Here is a 21524-nt window from a genome sequence, read left to right on the forward strand (position 1 = left end):
TATGAAACCCAACGTTCATCAGTTGTTTGTTAAAGTGTGTTTTGTTTAACGACACCACTAGAGCATATTGATTTATTAATCATCGGCTGTTGAATGTCAAACATTGCTATTTTTTAAATGTAGTCTTAGAGACGAAACCCGCTACCTATTTTCTATTAGTAGCAAGGGATCTTTTATATGCATTATCCCACAGACATGATAGCACGTACCACGGCTTTTGATATAGCAGTGGCTGGATGAGAAATAGCCCAATGGGTGTTGTGTGTTCAGAATTGCTTTGAAAATAATTTTCTGATTTTTATTTATTTATAAGCGTAACGTAATTAGAATTACATGTATAAATTCATTTCTGTCCAACCAAAATAGACTGTTGGTGTCAATATGTTACCCATTTATTAAATTAAACGAGCTAAACTTCTATATGTCAAAAGTGGTTGTTAAAAGGAAGCAACTGTAATGAGGTTGGCCAAAACACGTCGTACACTTCCATTACTTATTCATGAATTAACAATTCACGAAATATGACGAGCAATCACAGAATGTGATCAGATTTCAAACAAATAACTGTCTTTGTGGCCATAATTTGGTGTTAAAATTGCTTTATTCTGTTATAAATCTACAAATGTAACAGGACGCGTGATACAAAATCTTTTCAAAATCTTTTGACAAATTCAGTTCCGATGTAAGAGACAGTTGACTCTAATAATAAGACTTAAGTAATTCAACAAAATAATAATAATTATTTTTCTTAAATCCTATAGATGACCTTAACGCAGGTTAACCAAATACAAATAATTTAGAGCTCTTTTAAGTAACACACAGGAAAAAAACCCCTCAAAGATAACCAAACAAAGATAAGCAAACAAAAAACAAACAAATAAGTAACAGGTTAGGTAAAAGCGAAACAGTTACCCCAATCAAAGATCATATCTCCGCACTGTGTATCTTCGACTGACTGTTCATAAAATATCATAAATAATTAGTTTGAATAATAAAGGTACATTGTGTGGAAAAACGCATCTGAGTTTCAAAGCCGTACCTAGCTAGGACTACAAACATGATAACACTTCTGCTATATAGAAACATAACTTAGCAATAAAATTCCATTCCAGTTTAGAAAGGTCATACCATGTATGATAAATACAATATATGCAAGTTACAGTTAAACATATATACATGAAAGAGAGTATACATCAGTAACTACAAATATACACATAAAATAGGTTTAGAAGGCCAATACATAACCATGTACATATACACAGTTATAAGACTATTTGTTACCAATACATAATTATGTACCGTATATATAGCTATGTTCACTCTTACTGAAGTTAAACATCAAAACAACAATAGACTTCCAGTCTGTTAGGTCCTTGCTAAACCACTTACTGCTTATCCTGACTGTGACGCCAATGACATTCCACCTTATACTGGTTTAACTAAAACACTTTCCGTTCATACTTACATTTAAACTGTTTTAGTTATACCACATACCGAAGTGTTTTAGCTATAGATACAGGTTTAGCTATACCGGTAGCGTGAAAAGATTGCGTTCACAATTACATTGTAATCTGGTTTTGTTATACCAGTTTAGTTAATTCTCTTTTTTTATTATCCCCAGAGCAATATGGCCATGCCAAGGTTGGGGTGCCTTGAGATCATGGCCTTACAATGTCAAAATATCATCACATATACATTATATGGAAAGAGTAATAATAATATCTTGATATATATATATATATATATATATATATATATATATATATATGTATATATTATTAACATTGTTGAATATCTATAATATGGGAAGTTAAATGCTCCGAGTTCAACATGAAAATGAGGAAAAGAAGAAGGAAAGAAAGCAGACGGAGTCAGTTTAGTTAATTCAGTGTAAAGTGTAAATGTGATCGCAACTTATTATACAAACTCTAAGACTATTTTTACAAACAGACAACTATGTACAATATATACAGTTATATAAGACTATTTTCATATATCTTCTGTTCAATAAACTATGGAAATGCGTCGATTATTGTCACACTAAATATTAGGTATTGCATAGATATCAGTTCAGTCAGTGATGTGTCATTAAGCATATCTTGACTTGGCCTCGTGAAAGTTCAACAGAATGTTTCAGAGTTACGTGTACGTCGTGCAACATAATTCTGTGACGTATATCACCATAATAGTTTCTGCAAAAGAAGGAATAAAAAGCCAATAAATAGTTTGTGCCTGTGAAAGTCCAAATGTAAGAAACTACAAACATGTGAAAAAGATAAAAATAAAATTACAAAAGAATACAGTTAGATAGTCTGCTTAATCCCATTATAACATTTCGTCTCGTGTTGGTATATATCATCTTCCATGTATCCATTATTTTTACTACAAAAATAAGGTATTGCATAGTTTAGTCAGTGATGTGTCATTATTAATAATAATGATTAATGTCATTAAACATGTCGTAACTTGGCCTCGTGATAGTCCAACAGAATGATTCAGTCTTACATGCTCATCGAGCAACATAATTCTGTGACGTATATCACCATAATGGCTACTGCAAAACACAGAATAAAAAGGCAATAAATAGGTTGTCGTAGCAATCAAAATTTAACAAACTATAAACATATGAAACAAGATAAAAGTAAAATTACACACGAATACAGTTGGATAGTGTGTTTTGTAAACCACAGTTTGGTCTCACTATAACATTTCATCTCTTGTTGGTATATTTCATCTTCCATGTATTTAACTTTGCACACATCTTTATATTATGCGTTGTCAAACTTTGCTTACTTGAAATAGGTACTTTCCCCTAGACCTTGACACTGGCAAAATGTTTCAAAACGTTATGAGAGTTTTAATGATTTGTAGATGATAATACATGTGTTAGCAGTTTTTATTTAAGTACCCCCATTACGAGTCATAGCTTGGTTAATAATACGTATTAGTGTCATAGTGGAGAGGCACTCATTTATAATTGAAAACCTTCCACCTGACAGCGTCTTTCTGGCAGTTGGCCCAGAAGATGTCACAATGGGCAGCATGTCCTGCCAGAAAAAAAGCAGACTTAATACCTTTAGTATCACTGCTTATATTATAGAATAAAATAATAGTCGTGTGTTTAATACATCAATTAAATGAGTATCGGATACAGCAATAAAATCAACATTTAATACACCAATAAGATATGTATACCTCATGTCTTGAGATTTTCATAAAGTTCCATTTTTGCATACGGCGTATCTTCTCGAATTCCCAGTCCCTCGTATGTGTTTGTCTGGTCACCAGAATTATCTAGTTCTGCAAAACACAGTTATACTCTACATACTCTACATACTCTTATACATTCATACATATACATTGAACAAATATATGTAGAAATATGTTTCAAAACGTCACTTGGGTGTACGACCATCAATACATCTACTGCACGCAATGGGACCAATAACCAGCATTTGAAAGGTAACACACCAGATGGCAAATTAAAACAATAACCAGTAGTGTAGCATCATATTAAAATAATTAATGCATGTGGTGTGTTAATAGAACATTGTAATAAACACACACATCAAATAGACTATTTTGTTAGTATGTATGCGTGTATTTGCGAGTGTATGTGTTGTGTGTGGGAATGTGCGAGTGTGTGTATATGCAGTGGAAGGAGATATATAGTGTGTGTGTATGTATATGTGTGTGTGTGTGTGTGTGTTATAGAGAGAAAGGGATAAAGAGAATGTATAAACAAGTCAGTAATAAAAGTAAAATACATTTACCAGTTCTGTTCCCACGTCGTGTGTCGTCTAGTTGTGCATGTTGATGTCTGTAACACAACAACAACCCGAAGTATAGCACCATAAATGTAGTTATCACGTTATTTCTCTCATTCGGAATTTGACCATTTAGGTTCAAGGCTGTAACAAAGCAACTATTCAGAGTATTTCAAAGGAGGGGTGTTTATCATGAAATAGGTCACATTGTAGAAACAATGTCTCATGTTTATTTATTAAGTAAAATGAAATTAGTATGGCTATTTTCTTCGATAACATATGATATTTTGCTCGGTATTCATTGCCTCGAACATGAAATACAAATACACATTATGCGTGTGCGTCTGTTCTTAGTTATATTATCCATGTGCGTGTTTGTGCGAGTGTATTGGTATATGTGATTCTATCACTGCATGTCATGGCTTGTGTGAGTGAAAGAAATACATGTTTTATTTAACGACGCACTCAACACATTTTATTTACGGTTATATGGCGTGAGACATATGATTAAGGAACGCACAGATTTTGAGAGAAAACCCGCTGTCACCACTACATGGGCTACTCTTTCCGATTAGCAGCAAGGGATCTTTTATTTGCGCTTCACAGGCAGGATAACACAAACCATGGCCTTTGTTGAACCAGTTATGGATCACTGGTCGGTGCAAGTGGTTAACACCTACCCATTGAGCCTTGCGGAGTACTCACTCAGGGTTTGGAGTCGGTATCTGGATTAAAAATCCCATGCCTCGACTGGGATCCGAACCCAGTACCTATCAGCCTGTAGACCGATGGCCTAACCACGTGTGAGGGTATGATGGTGTATATATCTGTTTATGTGTGTATGAAAAGGATTCCCAATTACAAATAAATTAATTAAAAAAGAAATGCTATACTTACACATTACCTTCAGACTGCTTCCCATCTGTCAGGGAAACAGAAAAAGAATATAAGGCAATAAAAAAACATGCTGTGATAATCTCTGTAAACAGTGTTTAACTTTTACCCATATGTCCATTCCTGCCAAAAGTTCACGAAGATAATAACATACTTAAGAACATAAGAAACGCCAATATAGTAATAATGACGGTATTCGTGACACAATTAATTCGGTAAGTAGACTGTTAAAATGGGCATAATAAGTTCACAAAATATTGATAAATTTAATAGACAAAACACAAATGGGATTGAAACAGAATTATTTTAAACAAAATAAACTAAATTAATGTTCCCATTTCGTTTGTTGATCAGTAAAAAAGTATTAATGGTAAATATATCAAATCGCATACTCGAAAAAACTAAGACAAAATACCAAACAATGTAAACAAAAGCAATACACCTTTTATATTTCTAATTTACTTGTTATATGTATACTTGAGAGCATTGGTTACATCAGAATAATGCAACTTGTGCTATATTAATATACAGAATAGAAATTAACCTGCATTATCAACTGTAAAACAAATGTACTACATTCCATTGATATGTTAGGTTTCCCTTTTTAGTTTTACCTGATTTTGAAGAAGCACACACAAAGCCTCGTCTCCACAAAATAACAAAGACAGTCTCTGTCAAGACAGCAGTAGCAATCCCTATCACAATCCCTATAGCAATCCCTGTCCCAGTTACTTCGTTTGATGAGGTTGGTAGAACACATTCACCTTTAATGAAACAAACAACAATTATCACACAAAGATACATTTTTCTGAGAACATGGCTTCGGCACTGATAATACACGTCTCTTTTGCTGAGAAATGTAAAAAGGATAACAATTAAAACAAAATAAAAACATGCTATACCGACTTCCCGAAATACAGGAAAATAGTTTAACATGTTCGCATTAAAGTTATGAAAATTCTGTAATCATTATGCGCCACCAACCCCTTAGACACACACAGACAAATGGTGCAGTATTGCTAAATGCTGAGAATGGCAGCTAAGTTTTATGGTACAAAAACCGATTGCTTACTATAAACAAAATGGAAAAAACTATTAAGCACCACACTTGTGTGTATAAATAAAGCTATTTTTAATGCACGTCGTAAACAATTAATATCATTTACTAAATTGTATTACATCTACATCGCATACAAGGAAATACGTTTTAATATAGCTGTCGTGAGGTCACTTCTTGGAATGGGAGACCAGTTCGAACCACCCAGGGGATCGATCAGGTGACCCCTCGCACTTAAAGTGATGAACTACATATCTCCCAGCGTTATAACAAAACTCTGTAAATTATTACTATTACCTGGAGGTAATGTCAAAGCTTCCTGTTCTGTGGTAAAATCTTCGTATCCATATATGTTATAAGCCAAAACCCGAACTAGGTACCTCGTGTTTGGTTGAAGATTTGGTATAACAGCTTTCTGAATTGTGTTAACACCTTTTTCTGGAATGATTGTAGTGCAGTTTGTCCACTGTGGTGTTGTGTCTGCTCGGTATCGTACAATAAACGCCTGCTTTGATCCTCCGTTAAATCCCTCCAGCCAAGCAATTGATACTGAGTGTGGATCACTGCTCCATGTTGTGACATCAGAGGGAATATTCGGAGGACCTTCGAGAAACAAAGATATTTACTGAAACTCTCGCATACCCAAGCATTTGTTATGTAAATAAAGTTAAACGTTAATAAAAACACTATGTTTAAACATTAAATTGCATTTAAAATGCAAATATAATACAGCCTCAGCGAAATGCTGAAGCATGAACAAAACGTACAAACTAAAAACATACTAATTCAACTAAGACAGGAAAACCATAATTGAATACGTATGTCCTTCCTACTTGTACTAACAAGACTATTGTTTTCAGCTGGTTCCTGATATAATTGAAAGAAAGACGATTCAGTGTTAATAGCAATCCTCGCAAGTGTCCTACAGCTACTTAAGTCTGCAACTACCACACACATCTACTCACACGTTGTATAGCACCGGGCGATGTGAGATACATTAAGACCATGACAGAGTGGCAGTAGGATCCCATTTCATTAACAGTCACAGTCTACAACTAGCATATCCATCTTTCAATAATGCAATGGTCTACAGTTAGAGTCTACATCTAGCATATCCATATTTCAATAATTCAATGGTCTACCATTACAATTTACAACTAGGCTATCCAACTTTCAATAACTCAATGGTCTACAGTTAGAGTCTACAACTAGCATATCCATCTTTCAATAATTCAATGGTCTACAGTTACAGTCTACAACTAGCATATCCATTTTTCAATAATGCAATGGTCTACAGTTACAGTTTATATCTAGCATATCCATCTTTCAGTAATTCAATGGTCTACAGATACAGTCTACATCTAGCATATCAATCTTTCAGTAACTCAATGGTCTACAGTAACAGTCTACATCTAGCATATCCATCTTTCAATAATTCAATGGTCTACAGCAACAGTCTACAACTAGCATATCCATCTTTCAATAACTCAATGGTCTACAGTTACAGTTTACATCTAGCATATCCATTTTTTAATAATTAAATTGTCTACAGTTACAGTTTACATCTATCATATCCATCTTTCAATAATTAAATAGTTAGTTTACAACTAGGCTATCCGTCTTTCAATAACTCAATGATCTACAGTTAGAGTCTACATCTAGCATATCCATATTTCAATAATTCAATGGTCTACCATTACAATTTACAACTAGGCTATCCAACTTTCAATAACTCAATGGTCTACAGTTAGAGTCTACAACTAGCATATCCATCTTTCAATAATTCAATGGTCTACAGTTACAGTCTACAACTAGCATATCCATTTTTCAATAATGCAATGGTCTACAGTTACAGTTTATATCTAGCATATCCATTTATCAATTTTTTATAATTCAATGGTATACAATTACAGTTTACATCTAGCATATCCATCTTTCAATAATTCAATGGTCTACAGTTACAGTTTACAACTAGTATATCCATTTTTCAATAATTCAATGGTCTACCATTACAGTTTACAACTAGGCTATCCAACTTTCAATAACTCAATGGTCTACAGTTAGAGTCTACAACTAGGCTGTCCATCTTTCAATAACTCAATGGTCTACAGTTAGAGTCTACATCTAGCATATCCATATTTCAATAATTCAATGGTCTACCATTACAGTTTACAACTAGGCTATCCAACTTTCAATAACTCAATGGTCTACAGTTAGAGTCTACAACTAGCATATCCATCTTTCAATAATTCAATGGTCTACAGTTACAGTCTACAACTAGCATATCCATTTTTCAATAATGCAATGGTCTACAGTTACAGTTTACATCTAGCATATCCATTTATCCATTTTTTTATAATTCAATGGTCTACAATAACAGTTTACATCTAGCATATCCATCTTTCAATAATTCAATGGTCTACAGTTAGAGTTTACAACTAGTATATCCATCTTTCAATAATTCAATGGTCTACAGTTACAGTTTGCAACTAGGCTATCCATCTTTCAATAATTCAATGCTCTACCATTACAGTTTACAACTAGGCTGTCCATCTTTCAATATCTCAATGGTCTGCAGTTAGAGTCTACAACTAGCATATCCATATTTCAATAATTCAATGTTCTACAGTTAGAGTTTACATCTAGCATATCCATCTTTCAATAATTCAATGGTGTACAGTTACAGTTTACAACTAGTATATCCATCTTTCAATAATTCAATGGTCTACATTTACAGTTTACAACTAGCCTATCCATCTTTCAATAATTCAATGTTCTACAGTTAGAGTTTACATCTAGCATATCCATCTTTCAATAACTCAATGGCCTATAGTTACAGTTTACATCCAGCATATCCATATTTCAATAACTCAATGGTCTACAGTTACAGTTTACATCTAGCATATCCATCTTTCAATAACTCAATGGCCTATAGTTACAGTTTACATCCAGCATATCCATATTTCAATAACTCAATGGTCTACAGTTACAGTTTACATCTATCATATCCATCTTTCAATAATTCAATGGTCTACAATTACAGTTTACATCTAGCATATCCATCTTTCAATAATTCAATGGTCTACAGTTACAGTTTACAACTAGTATATCCATCTTTCAATAATTCAATGGTCTACAGTTACAGTTTGCAACTAGGCTATCCATCTTTCAATAATTCAATGCTCTACCATTACAGTTTACAACTAGGCTGTCCATCTTTCAATAACTCAATGGTCTACAGTTAGAGTCTACAACTAGCATATCCATATTTCAATAATTCAATGTTCTACAGTTAGAGTTTACATCTAGCATATCCATCTTTCAATAATTCAATGGTCTACAGTTACAGTTTACAACTAGTATATCCATCTTTCAATAATTCAATGGTCTACAGTTACAGTTTACAACTAGCCTATCCATCTTTCAATAATTCAATGGTCTACCGTTACAGTTTACAACTAGGCTATCCATCTTTCAATAACTCAATGGTCTACAGTTAGAGTCTACAACTGGCATATCCATCTTTCAATAATTCAATGTTCTACAGTTAGAGTTTACATCTAGCATATCCATCTTTCAATAACTCAATGGCCTATAGTTACAGTTTACATCCAGCATATCCATATTTCAATAACTCAATGGTCTACAGTTACAGTTTACATCTAGCATATCCATCTTTCAATAATTCAATGGTCTACAGTTACAGTTTACATCTAGCATATCCATCTTTCAATAATTCAATGGTCTACAGTTGAAGTTTACAACTAGCATATCCGCCTACATATACCTGCTACATCAAGCGTCACGTTCTTCACAAGATCTGTGTTTTTAGCTCCATTTGACACCACAACCTGATAGGTCCCAATATCTCCCTGCTGAACATTTGTCAGTGTGAAATTCCCAACAGCAGATACGTCAGTTGTTGATGAACTACCAGACACAATATTATTTCTGTTTCCATCAGTCAGTTTGTACCAGGTGAATGTCGGTGTTGGATTGGCAATCACTGATATCTTCAGAGTCACATCACCACCTACTGCAGCTGCAAACTCTTTTCTGAATGGAAATCGATGGTCTAGTCTTGGTGAACCTAAAATATATTGATTGCTTAAACTAACTACAGTTTACCTTCATACAGATAAGGGGCGAGACGGAGCCCAGTGGTAAAGCGCTTGCTTTATGCACGGTCGGTTTGCGATCGATTCCCGTAAGTGGTCCCGTTGGGCTCTTTCTCTCTCTCCAGTCATTGCACCATTACTGGTATATCAAATGCCGTGATATGTGCTATCCTGTCTATGGGATGGTGCATATAAAAGATCGAATAAGAGTAGCCCATGACGTGGCGATAGCGGGTTTCCTCCCTCAATAGTTGTGTGGTCCTTAACCATATCTCCGTAAATAAATGTGCTGAGTGCGTCATTAAATAAAACTTTTCCTTCCTTCCTTCCTTCCTTCATACAGATAACTAAAAACTACACACAGAAAATATGTTGTATTCATACATACAAATTATGTATGTATTGCTGCTACTGGTAAACTGTAAATGGAAAAGGAAGGCAGAATTGTTTTATTCGCAGATGCACCAACACATTTCCATTACTGTTATATGGCGACGGACATGTGATTAATGACAACAGGGATAATGAAAGAGGAATCCTACTGCCGCCACTCCACATGCTACTCTTTGCGTTTAGCAGCAAACTATGTTTAAAATGCACCGCCCTACATATAGTATATACCGCAGCCATTATTTTACCAGTTGAAGAGGGCTGGCTGCAATGAGAGATAGCCTAATGGACCAACCGACGGGGGTCGGTCCTACATCAATCGCGCATCAGGTGGCCGCTTTACCAGAGTGCTATTTATGTTCGGGATGAGAAACAATTACCAAATATAGTAAACAAAAGTAAAGTCGGCGCTCCTTTATATCCCTCTATTTGTTTCTTTCTATGTAGGGCTAGGTTTTCATTTTGTAGAATTGACTAAGTTATAAAATGGGTAATGGTATAAACAGGAAAACGAGTTATGAAATGACTATAATATGGAATGAATATACTACATACAAACTATTCAAAGAACTAAAAAGTATTATATGGTATCAAATAAATATGGTACGATATGAGTAACTTTGAGTAAGAAATCAAACGTATTTTATTTTATTTTATTTTTTAACCTGTTAGAACTTAGTGAGTAGCATTTGGTCAATAATTATCACATTAATCATTAATGATACTAATGTGTAACTCACATCTCACAACAAGCTGCACACTTTCACTGACAGCTGACTTGATGTTGTTTTCCGCTTCACACGTGTAGTGTCCTGTATCCAGACACCCAGCCTCGTTCCACGTGTACTCAGCCTGTTTAGAGTTTGTCACTTCATGCATAGTCTGTGAGTTGTTCAACAGTTTGATGTAAGATCCTGGATGACTGTTAACTTCACATCTCAGAGTCATGGGAGTCTGCTCATCAACTGTAACCTTTATAGACAGCGAGTTCAAGGTCAGAGAAATGATTGAAGATTGGTCTGCAAATATATATATATATATATATATATATATATATATATATATATATATATGTAGACTGAAAATTCAAAGTCAGTGAAGTGATTGACGATTGGTCTGTAAGGAAATGTATTAAATACTTAGAAACCATTCCACATGAAAATAGAGTTGCTTGAGAGTTTGAAACAATCATTTAAATATTAAAAAATATAAATGAACAGATTCTGAGTTAAAACTGATGCAAACGTATTGACTTAACTTAATATCGGTATGCAATATCGTACGCCTATATATAAATTATTGTATTAAGTTTCAGCTGGAGAATAATATTTAAATATATTTCAATGAAAGGAATACGTATGTTATAAAAGTAACAAGAATGTCAAAATCAAAATAACAAAGCATTAAGTACTGGATAGGGAAAATTTCAAACAAGAAGAGGTTAAGAACTGAAAACATTAAACTAGTTGAGATTCTTATACCATTTACACATCCTCAACCTAAAATCAGTGAAACAAATGAAATAGTTATTAACAAAGTTCCATTTTCTCGGGTACATGTAACCTTAGGCCTAGAAATAACTGAATGTTTCAGGGGAAATGTTGAAAAAAAATAAGTAGGTCAGCTTTTCAACTTTAATAAAAATATTAACGAGTTGGAATAAAATGTTATGCATGTACTGTGTTTAACGGAACAAAAATACATTTACAAAATAGGATCGGGCTCTTTCTAGGTAGGGACAGGTTATCAGAAACACAAACTTTGTTTTAGGCCTTATAAAACAATCATATAAAATAAATTTATTTGGATCATTATAGTTAGAAGCAATATAATGTTTTATGCACAATGCTATATTCTGGTTTGTCCGCTATTGATATTAACTGCAACATACAGACATAATACATGTTAGTGGAATTTGCAATACTGTAGGTGAACCTTTTAAAAGTAGTATCACTTTCATGGATGAAACCTGCATATCAAAACGATACATGGCACTGGTTGGGACGTGAAAACGTTCTCGAGGGCTATCAAATCATGTGACCCACAATTGCTCTACCATTAGGCTACAATCCAACACAAATATATCATTTGAAGACCGTACGTGAAGAGTTTGTTATCATGTATGTTATAATTATAATGACATAAAATAAATACAATTACTCACATTGCACATCCAGAGTAAGGGGTCTTGTCTAATGATTTCTGTGTGTTTGTGTTTCTAGCAGTACACGTGTAGTCACCAGCTGCTGATCTCTGTATGTTATTTAAGGACAGCACGGAACTGTCTGACTTTATTTGAGATTTAAACTTCCAGGTAAAAGAACAGGATGGAGAACAGTTAGTGGCTCCACATGACACAGATACATCGTCACTTTCCTTCACTGTCAGTGGAGAACTCGAGTTGATCTGGACACTGTCTGGACCATCTATAAATGAGGCAAAAAATATAACAAAAACTACCCGTCCCGAAAAAGAAGAATGTTTTTTTTTAAATTTAAATAATTACAAAAAAAAACAAAAAAACAAAAACTAAACAAAACAAACAATAAACAAACAACAAACAAACAAATACAAATAACACCTTTTTTACAAACCTTAAGAAACACTAACCCGTTTAAGGGTTGTTTTGGAGGGTTTTTGGCTGATGAAATACTTATACTATGTTGTGTTGTTCAATTCAGTTACATGTTTGTATATTATATTTATTAGATCTATGATTATAAGCGTTAACGTGTTTAGACGACCAGTAAAAGTTTTAGATATGTGATTACTAACTGAACATGTTTAACAGATGATGAGTAATATATATTTAACGCAATATTTGTATTTATCAAAAATTAAACATGCCAGTGTCATGTTTCGCTAGTTCACATCATCAATTGTGATAAGTAACCACAAATTAATCGATCAAAAACACACACACACACACACACACACACACACACACACACACACATACATATATATATATATATATATATATATATATATATATATATATATATATATATATATATATGTGTGTGTTTAATCCTTGAATATGAATTTTAAAATATCAGAATTGTTGTATTTGTTATGAAAAGCGGTTGCCTTAAGAATGGAAATGCAATGCAAGTTGAAACTGTGGCGTTATCTGTTAATCTGTTGGTTGCCGGGAGCGGGATTTAGCTCAGTCGGTTGAGTGCTCGCTTGAGGTGCTTACATTGCAGGATCGAACCAGCTCGGTGGATCCATTCAGCTGATTGGATTTTTCCTCGTTCCAACCAGTGCACCACAACTGGATAACGGCCGTGGTATGTGTTTTCCTGACTTTGGGAAAGTGCATATAAAAGATCCCTTGCTGCATTAGAAAAAATGTAGCGGGTTTCCTCTAATGACTACGAGTCAGAATTACCAAATGTTTGACATACAGTAGCCGATGATTAATTAATCGATGTGCTCCAGTGTTGGTTGCCCTTATTGAACGAATTTATATATAGTAATAAATGAATTAATTTTTTGATCGGGGGGGGGGGGGGGGGGGGGACATGTAATTCAAGTTATAATTTATTACATTATTATTATAATAATTATTATTATTATTATTATTAATCGTCATCATCATCATCATCATCTTCGTCGTAGTAGTAATCGTCATGTTTGGATTTGCCATAGTTGAACACCCAATAGTCGATATATTTTTCGTGCTGGGGTGTCATTAAACATCTATTTTATTCTATTTGTAGTAGTCACGAGCTTTATATTTGATTATAACTGGTAGCCTACTGAGTTTTCTGTTGTTCGTGGTGGGGTTTTGTTTTTTGGGGGTTGCTCTCTCTCTCTCTCTCTCTCTCTCTCTCTCTCTCTCTCTCTCTCTCTCTCTCTCTCTCTCTCTCTCTCTCTCTCTCTCTCTCTCTCTCTCTCTAAGAATCTTCTGTTTCCATTATAGCCACAATTAGGCTATATAGAAACGATGTGAACAACTTTACACACTATTCTGCGTATTGCTATGATTGTATTTTATTTATGATAACATAACATTTTTAAAAATAAAACTTACGTTTATTCTGTTCAAAAATTCTGTAATGAATTGTATTAAAATAATGCCTCTTTTGTTTACATGAGAATAGTCTGGACTGTTATGTCATGGTTTTGGGGTTTGCATTGTTTTTTGCTACATTTGGAATAACTATATTTTTTATAATATTTGTATTCCATAGAAACATAAATCCATTGTTGGCATTTTTTCCTTCACAATTTTGGTGCCCATCTTGAATTCAAGATTGCGGCTAAGGTATATCCACATGGGTCAATATTTGATCCTGTTTTTAAGTTTTATATTTCTCTACCTATGGTTTAAATTAAAAGTATGTATCTATGAAAAGTGTATATAGAATAATAACAGCGATAGAGATATTATTATATTTATAGGGCCTTTTTTCGTTACACAAATTGATAAATTTGTATAGATCTAAATACTAGTATTTGCCCATACATTTCCTGCAGTGAGGAAAAGTAAAAGTTAGTTTTTATTTAACGACGCCACTAGAGCACATTGATTTTTTATCTTATCATCGGCTATTGGACGTCAAAAATATGGTCATTCTGACACTGTTTTTTTTTTAGGAAACCCACTGTCGACATATAGGCTACTCTTTTACGACAGGCAGCAAGGGGTCTTTTATTTGCGCTTCCCACAGGCAGGATAGCACAAACCATACCCTTTGTTGAACCAGTTATGGATCACTGGTCGGTGCAAGTGATTTACACCTACCCATTGAGCCTTGCGGAGCACTCATTCAGGGTTTGGAGTTGGTATCTGGATTAAAAACCCTATGCCTCGACTGGGATCCGAACCCAGTACCTACCAGCCTGTGGACCGATGGTCTAACCACGACGCCACCGAGGCCGGTCTGCAGTGAGGAATAATGCTAGTTGTTATATAAAATGGATTGCCAAACACAATAAGTGCGGACCCCTCATTTTGAGCCAAATTATAAAAAAATGTGACATGACCTTATATTATGTATTATGCAGGTATATATTACATAATTATACATGCAGTATACCACATTGTTAGTAGCTTGTGCACGAAAGGGATTATTGGGGTTGAAACACTCTACTTTAGCGCAACATAATTTTTAATACTATGTTTTATATGTTTTATAAGTTTATATTTTGACGGTAAATCATAATCTGATTATTTGTGATTTTCTTAATCTTTGCCCGATCGGACTTCCATTCCTCGGAATCCTAGTCTTTGGGACTTGTATTCCTAGGAATTTAAGTGTGTGGGACGTGGATTCCGAGGAATGTAAGTCCGTGGGACTTTTATTCCTGGTACTCCTGGTCCACAGGACTTTCAATCCTAGTATTCCTAGTCCTCTGAAATTTATTTCCGATATTTTGCTTATTACATATATATATGATTCCTGAAAATCCCTGAAATAAAACTTTGAAAACTGTACTTAGTTCTAGTAGTTAGTAGTAATAACTAGTACTATAATCAACAGTTAGGCCCTACTGGGGAGGGAGGGTGTCTAATTTTGACAAAAATAGAATTAGGTAATATTTGGACGACCCTTGAAGATATAGTAAAAGAAAAGACTGAAAATAAACTTTTGAAATATTATGTGTGGATTCAGGGTATAATGCACAATAGCCCAATGAGTTATTTGTACAACTTCCATACAAATCCGCCCTCGTATTTAGGAATTTTTCCACAATTTATGACACGACGTTTCTTTTTCCTTTCAGTATATATGGCAATTAATGTTATCCTTTATAGCTTGAGATACATAGAAAGCTGTTTAAACAGATAAAAGTGAAATATGTTTGTTAAAAAAATATACATATGGTTTATGGACGATACATTGAATGAAATTGCATCAAAATGTGTGTATCTTTATCCCCAAAACGGTATATAACCATGAAAGTCACCTTTACACATGCTATTTTGCTATATGTTGTTTCCATAGGTTAACACCATCAGTGTAATACCATACAGTGATAGGTAGAGGAATATCTAAGTCACACAGAAGTCTAGGTATGACCCCGGGGTGGTGTTACAATGGCCGCCATCTTGAATTCAAGATGGCCGCCAATAGTATGATGGGGGAAAAATGCCAACAATGGATTTATTCATGTTAGGTATGTAAAGAAGCTAAAAAAAACAAAAAACGTTTGACAAAATGCAGCAAAGAAATGAGCAAATTACATTACAATCCAGACTAGAAGCGTAAATCCAAACTCTTTAAAGAATTTTACGTCATGTTTGCCAAGTCATGGTCACGTCATATTTAATACCGACGAAGACATTGGTTTGCAAACGCCAAATCGTATTGTTTATACCATCATCATCATGGATATTATTATTAAATTTTTTTTATTATATTAATTTTTATGCAATTTATTATTTCAGCAAATGTAACATTAACTGAATACTCACAGTATAATCTCAGTGTGAACTGTTTACTGACAGATTTTGGTATAGCCGTGTTAGTCACTTTACATGTGTAAACGTTTCCGTTCTGACTCCTCTTGATGTTACTCAGTTTTAATTGAGAGCTTGCTGTCATTAGCTGAGTCCCCAGTTTCCAGGAGAAGGAACACGGTGGATCACAGGCAGCTTCACAATTCACAGTCAAACTCCCTCCTTCTGCTGCATAGCCAGGTGGTTGTGGTCGGATTGTAACGGAATCTGGTCCGTCTGAGAAAGTAAACGACGTACTTTATAATTCATTTTACCCCAGCAATGAGATTGCAATAGTTAGTATCGACTATTATTAATAAACTAGAATAGCAAAAAAAAGAAAGAAGTGTTTTATTTAACGACGCACTCAACACATTTTATTTACGGTTATATGGCGTCAGACATATGGTTAAGGACCACACAGATGTTTAGAGGAAGCCCGCTGTCGCCACATAGGCTACCTTTTACGACAGGCAGCAAGGAATCTTTTATTTGCGCTTCCCACAGGCAGGATAGCACAAACTATGGCCTTTGTTGAACCAGTTATGGATCACTGGTCGGTGCAAGTGGTTTACACCTACCCATTGAGCCTTGCGGAGCACTCACTCAGGGTTTGGAGTCGGTATCTGGATTAAAAATCCCATGACTCGACTGGGATCCGAACCCAGTACCTACCAGCCTGTAGACCGATGGCCTAACCACTACGCCACCGATGCCGGTTAGAATAGCAAATTTCCTTGATAACTCAAGCACTATGGACTAGCGTAGGCGACCGGGGTCCCATTTTTGGAAGGGGTCAGCCAGGCTGGTTTTTGCCCGAATTAAACGAAATTGTCCGAATCTGGATAACAACATTTATTCATATTACTATTACTACCAAGTAGCCATATATGGTTGCAAACGAATCATTGCGCATTTTTACATGGATTACAACTAATTTTAAGGTAGAATGATGGAAATACATGGTAAAAAGGTCTCAGGTTAGCACATTTTGTCAGAATATCTCTAACATTTTTACCCGAATTTGAGGTTTTGCTCCAGAACTAGGAGATGGGGGCAGTTGTCACCTCCCGCCCCCTGTCTCGTACTCTTATGTGGATTAGGAAGTAAACAGGTTAGTCAATTCACACAAGTACAGGACATTTTTAAAGTTTGGCATTAGGAATCATTGCTTTTAGCACCCATCGAATTATTTGGACTGGTATCCACATAAAATAGAAAATGTGTTTAGAGTTTAAAAGGCTATACTGGTGAAAAACATGCTACAATAACAATAAACTCAGGATTATCTCTTTAACTAAAAATCCAATCCCGAATGCCATTATCACTCTTTTCTACTGTAATATGACGACACGGGTGCTAAGCTAGAATCATTGGATGATATCAGGGTCCGCGGGGTGTATTTGAAAGTGGATGACATTCTCAGTGCGATTTGAAAGTGGCGGGTGGGGGAGGTCGTACATTGTCTGTCTGATGGTCCTGGGGAAGGAAATGTAAGGGGTCAAAGGGCACGGACCTGTTAAATGGGGTTCGTGATCATTTCCCACCGATAAATATTCAATCGTTCAAATATAGGATTTCCCGCATTCTAAGCATAATAACAGGATATCAGTGTACATACTCATGGACATTTATAAATCGTCGACTTTTTTTATGCAAAAAACAATCCACCAAATATTGATTAACGATCAATATATTTGGAAACATTTTACACAAATGTCATATTTTGTAGTTGATTATGATATCTGTTTTACACGTTAAACGTACTGCATAACGAAATAATATACGCCCAAAACAAAACACGTATAAAAAAATTATATATAACAAATATCCCAAAATGTTAATATGATATAATTTGAAAATTGCCTTTTGAAGAACTTTGTTTCAAATTTCAGAGCCCGAAGCGGGGCTACTTTTTTTATTGTATCTGTGCTTACAAAGTGAATTATGGGTCAAGTGTTTTTACTCATTAGAAGGCCCATACGTGATACTAAAACTGCCATCGTATCTTTCATTATTATGAAGAAAATAATGTTTGTGTACTGATGAAAAATATGTCGTAAAATGAGTAGAGGCAGGGTACCTTAATAAAACAGGCTAAACACAATTGTGACCCCGAGTTGAAGCGATCAGCAAGCCCACCCTTTATCTAGATATGCTCAGCTACACAAATATACAATTAGTATAAATTTCCCTTCCAGATGACACCCCAGCCCGTCTATGCTCAGATAATGGCGAACAGCGTGATGTTTTCCCCGCCTTTCCAACTTTCCAGGCGAGTTGCTGAATATAGAGCACAGTAATGCTGGCGTGTCGTCACTACTGGTCTAATACAGACAAGTGCTATGGGAGTGTGCAGTTTAAAGAGTATTATTGGTGAAATGAAAGCCAATCGAAAGATAATGTCCAATATAAGTTCAACACATTTCAGTTTTGCCCTTACTACGTCTGTGTATTGCATATTGATTACTAGCGATAAGCCAGATCCGATGACTGTTCAAGATATTTCCTTTCATTCCTGTATTAAAATGGTGATCCAATAAGCCGGAAAACACACACACACACACACACACACACACACACACACAATCACTTGACCAAATTAGTGTCACTGTATGGAAAGTATATCTTCGATTTAATTTTATTATTATTATTATTATTATTATTATTATCGTCATTATCATCATTATTATTATCATCATCATAATTTATTAAAAATGATTTGTAAAAATATCTTCAAATTATTCTATTATACAGGATACATTGAATATATAGACTACATGTATTTAACTTAATGTTGCAATTTTCAACCCTAGATAATGAACTTACATATCACAGTCTTTCTACATGTAGAATATCGACCTGCTGTTCCATCACGACAAGACCAATCTATAGCATCCACTGCTGTGTTGAAGGATTCTATAGTCAGAGTATTCTGTGTAGGGCCGTCACCAACAGCACTGTAGCCTGGCAGACCTCCAGATGACACACACTCAGTGTTGTCTGTGTTACATACTATCACCTCTTGTACCTGCCCATCAATTGTTCTTGATCATATTATTCCAGTTGTTATACTGCCACTTATTCTACAGACTAGCTGTGTCCTTTTTCCAGGATATCCACCAGTCAGGCAATCAATGGCGGTATTGGCCGCACCTGTAAGATAATTAGAGATAATTACAGAATAATGGATTATCTGTCTCTCGTGAATGAATGTTGTAAACCCAAGCCTCTGGCGATGGTTTTACAACATTAATTAGCGAGGGACAGATAATTCTAACTCCGTAACTCCTCGAAGCAAGTTATTCTCTGTATTACCCATTGTAAACGGATGATGAGTGTGTTCTGTATTGTGATTGGTTAATTACACTATTTTTCCGGGATCAAATGAAAATAACACCCATAAAGTTAATGACGTCATTGGAACAGGCCAAGGTGACGGTTCAAGGAAAAATAATGTAATTACCAATCACAATACAGAACACACTCAGGTTAGATTGTAGCCAGGTAATTTTTGGTCGCAAATGTTTAATTTTTGGGATCAAATAGACAATAACACACGCAAATTTATAAAACTCCATATGGTTATCTCCTAATTGCCCTGCGCGTGCTGTAACCTCACCGTGGTGCAGGGGTGTAACATTCTCTTTGAGAATGGCCAATACAGCACAAATTGAAGTTTAGAGTAAAATTCAGTATCCGTAAAATTCTGTGATATTTGTATTTGTATTTATGCACAGTTCTTTACACTGTTTTTGTTTAAACCTTGAATTTTTATATTGATGTTGATCATCACTTTATTTATTTGCATTACCATAGTTTGACACCCAATAGCCGATGTATTTTTCGTGCTGGGGTGTCGTTAAACATTCATTCATTCATTCATCTCCTAATTGTCACTTTTAACTTCTTCTTTTTTTATCAAAAACCCTGTCAACGCTGCCCTGCCATGGCAAAAGGAGACAAGTCACGTTTTTTTATTTTTCTCGAGATAATATGCAAACATAAACTTCGCGCACACACACACACACACACACACACACATATTCTTTTTATGGATGCTTCAGTAGCTCAAAAGGTATCGTGGCAAGTTTGCAAATTGCGGGCGATTCGGTGCTATAGGTTCGAATCCCAGCCATGGCACGGGACAATTTGTGAGGCCAGAAATAATTTAATTATCCTCTGCACCAGTGCGTTAATATCTATGTATGTAACAGTCAACCTCGACATACATACATTATATAGAGATATTCATACATCCATACATACTAGCCAGTGCCAGGTCTGCCCACTGATTCATGCACGTAAGAAGGATCGACCGCGTGAATTGTAGGCCACATGCATATGGTTGAGTTAAAGAGCATCCTTTTTTATGGATGCCTCAATAGCTCAGGAGGCGATTTGGTGCCATAGGTTCGAGTCCCAGAAGCGGCATGGGACAATTTGTGAGGCCAGAAAGGATTTAATTATCCACTGCGCTAGTGCGTTAAAATCTATGTATGTAATTGTCAACCTCAACATACATACAATATAGAGATATTCATTTCGTGCAATAGGTTCGAATCCCAGCAACAGCACGAGATACAGTTTCTGAGGCCAATTTAGGTACTAGTCAAACCCAAGATACAGACATGCATACATACACACACATGACGATCAGTGGTTCGTGTGTATGTTTTTATATTTTCTCCAGTTAAACTGTTTTGTAAGATTTTTTTATTTTAGAGAAAAGTGCTCTCGAAATACAGAAAGTAAATATTTGGCAGAAATTATCAGATCCAGGAAATAATGGGTTGCACCCGACATCAACGGGGTGTTAATCAGTCCCACTGATATCACTTTAAGAT

The 21524-nt window shown here is 35.1% G+C and overlaps 1 protein-coding gene across 3 annotated transcripts; it reads right to left on the reverse strand.

Annotated features, from left to right (window-relative positions):
- Nucleotides 1-582: 582 nt before the first annotated feature.
- Nucleotides 583-19790, reverse strand: LOC121392471 (nephrin-like). 3 transcript variants are annotated; one of them, XM_041523670.1, is made up of 11 exons: nt 19507-19782; nt 16654-16914; nt 12391-12652; nt 10967-11245; nt 9506-9808; nt 6016-6321; nt 5276-5425; nt 4665-4689; nt 3774-3820; nt 3196-3300; nt 583-2192 (listed from the first exon to the last, which is right to left on the reverse strand). In XM_041523670.1, exons 4-10 carry the CDS (start codon nt 11172-11174, stop codon nt 3197-3199), a joined length of 1143 nt encoding a protein of 380 aa, XP_041379604.1. In that variant the 5' UTR covers nt 11175-11245; nt 12391-12652; nt 16654-16914; nt 19507-19782; the 3' UTR covers nt 583-2192; nt 3196. The 3 variants fall into 3 exon arrangements, 2 of the variants coding, with proteins under 2 accessions (XP_041379604.1, XP_041379605.1); XR_005960500.1 differs by lacking the exon at nt 583-2192 and having other exon boundaries at nt 3201-3300; nt 3774-3911; nt 19507-19790; XM_041523671.1 differs by lacking the exons at nt 16654-16914; nt 19507-19782 and having other exon boundaries at nt 12391-12674.
- Nucleotides 19791-21524: the final 1734 nt, after the last annotated feature.

This window comes from Gigantopelta aegis, unplaced genomic scaffold (assembly GCF_016097555.1).
Source record: "Gigantopelta aegis isolate Gae_Host unplaced genomic scaffold, Gae_host_genome ctg3868_pilon_pilon:::debris, whole genome shotgun sequence".
Classification (NCBI taxonomy): Eukaryota; Metazoa; Mollusca; class Gastropoda; order Neomphalida; family Peltospiridae; genus Gigantopelta; species Gigantopelta aegis.

Coding starts and splice junctions, on each gene's coding strand:
- LOC121392471 (XM_041523670.1), bottom strand. CDS start 11,174: ATGACTCTGAGATGTGAAGTTAACAGTCATCCAGGATCTTACATCAAA. Junction 5,426..6,015: donor AGCTTTGACATTACCTCCAG/GTAATAGTAATA, acceptor GTTTCATTAAAG/GTGAATGTGTTCTACCAACC. Junction 3,821..4,664: donor AAGCAGTCTGAAGGTAATGT/GTAAGTATAGCA, acceptor GTTGTGTTACAG/ACATCAACATGCACAACTAG.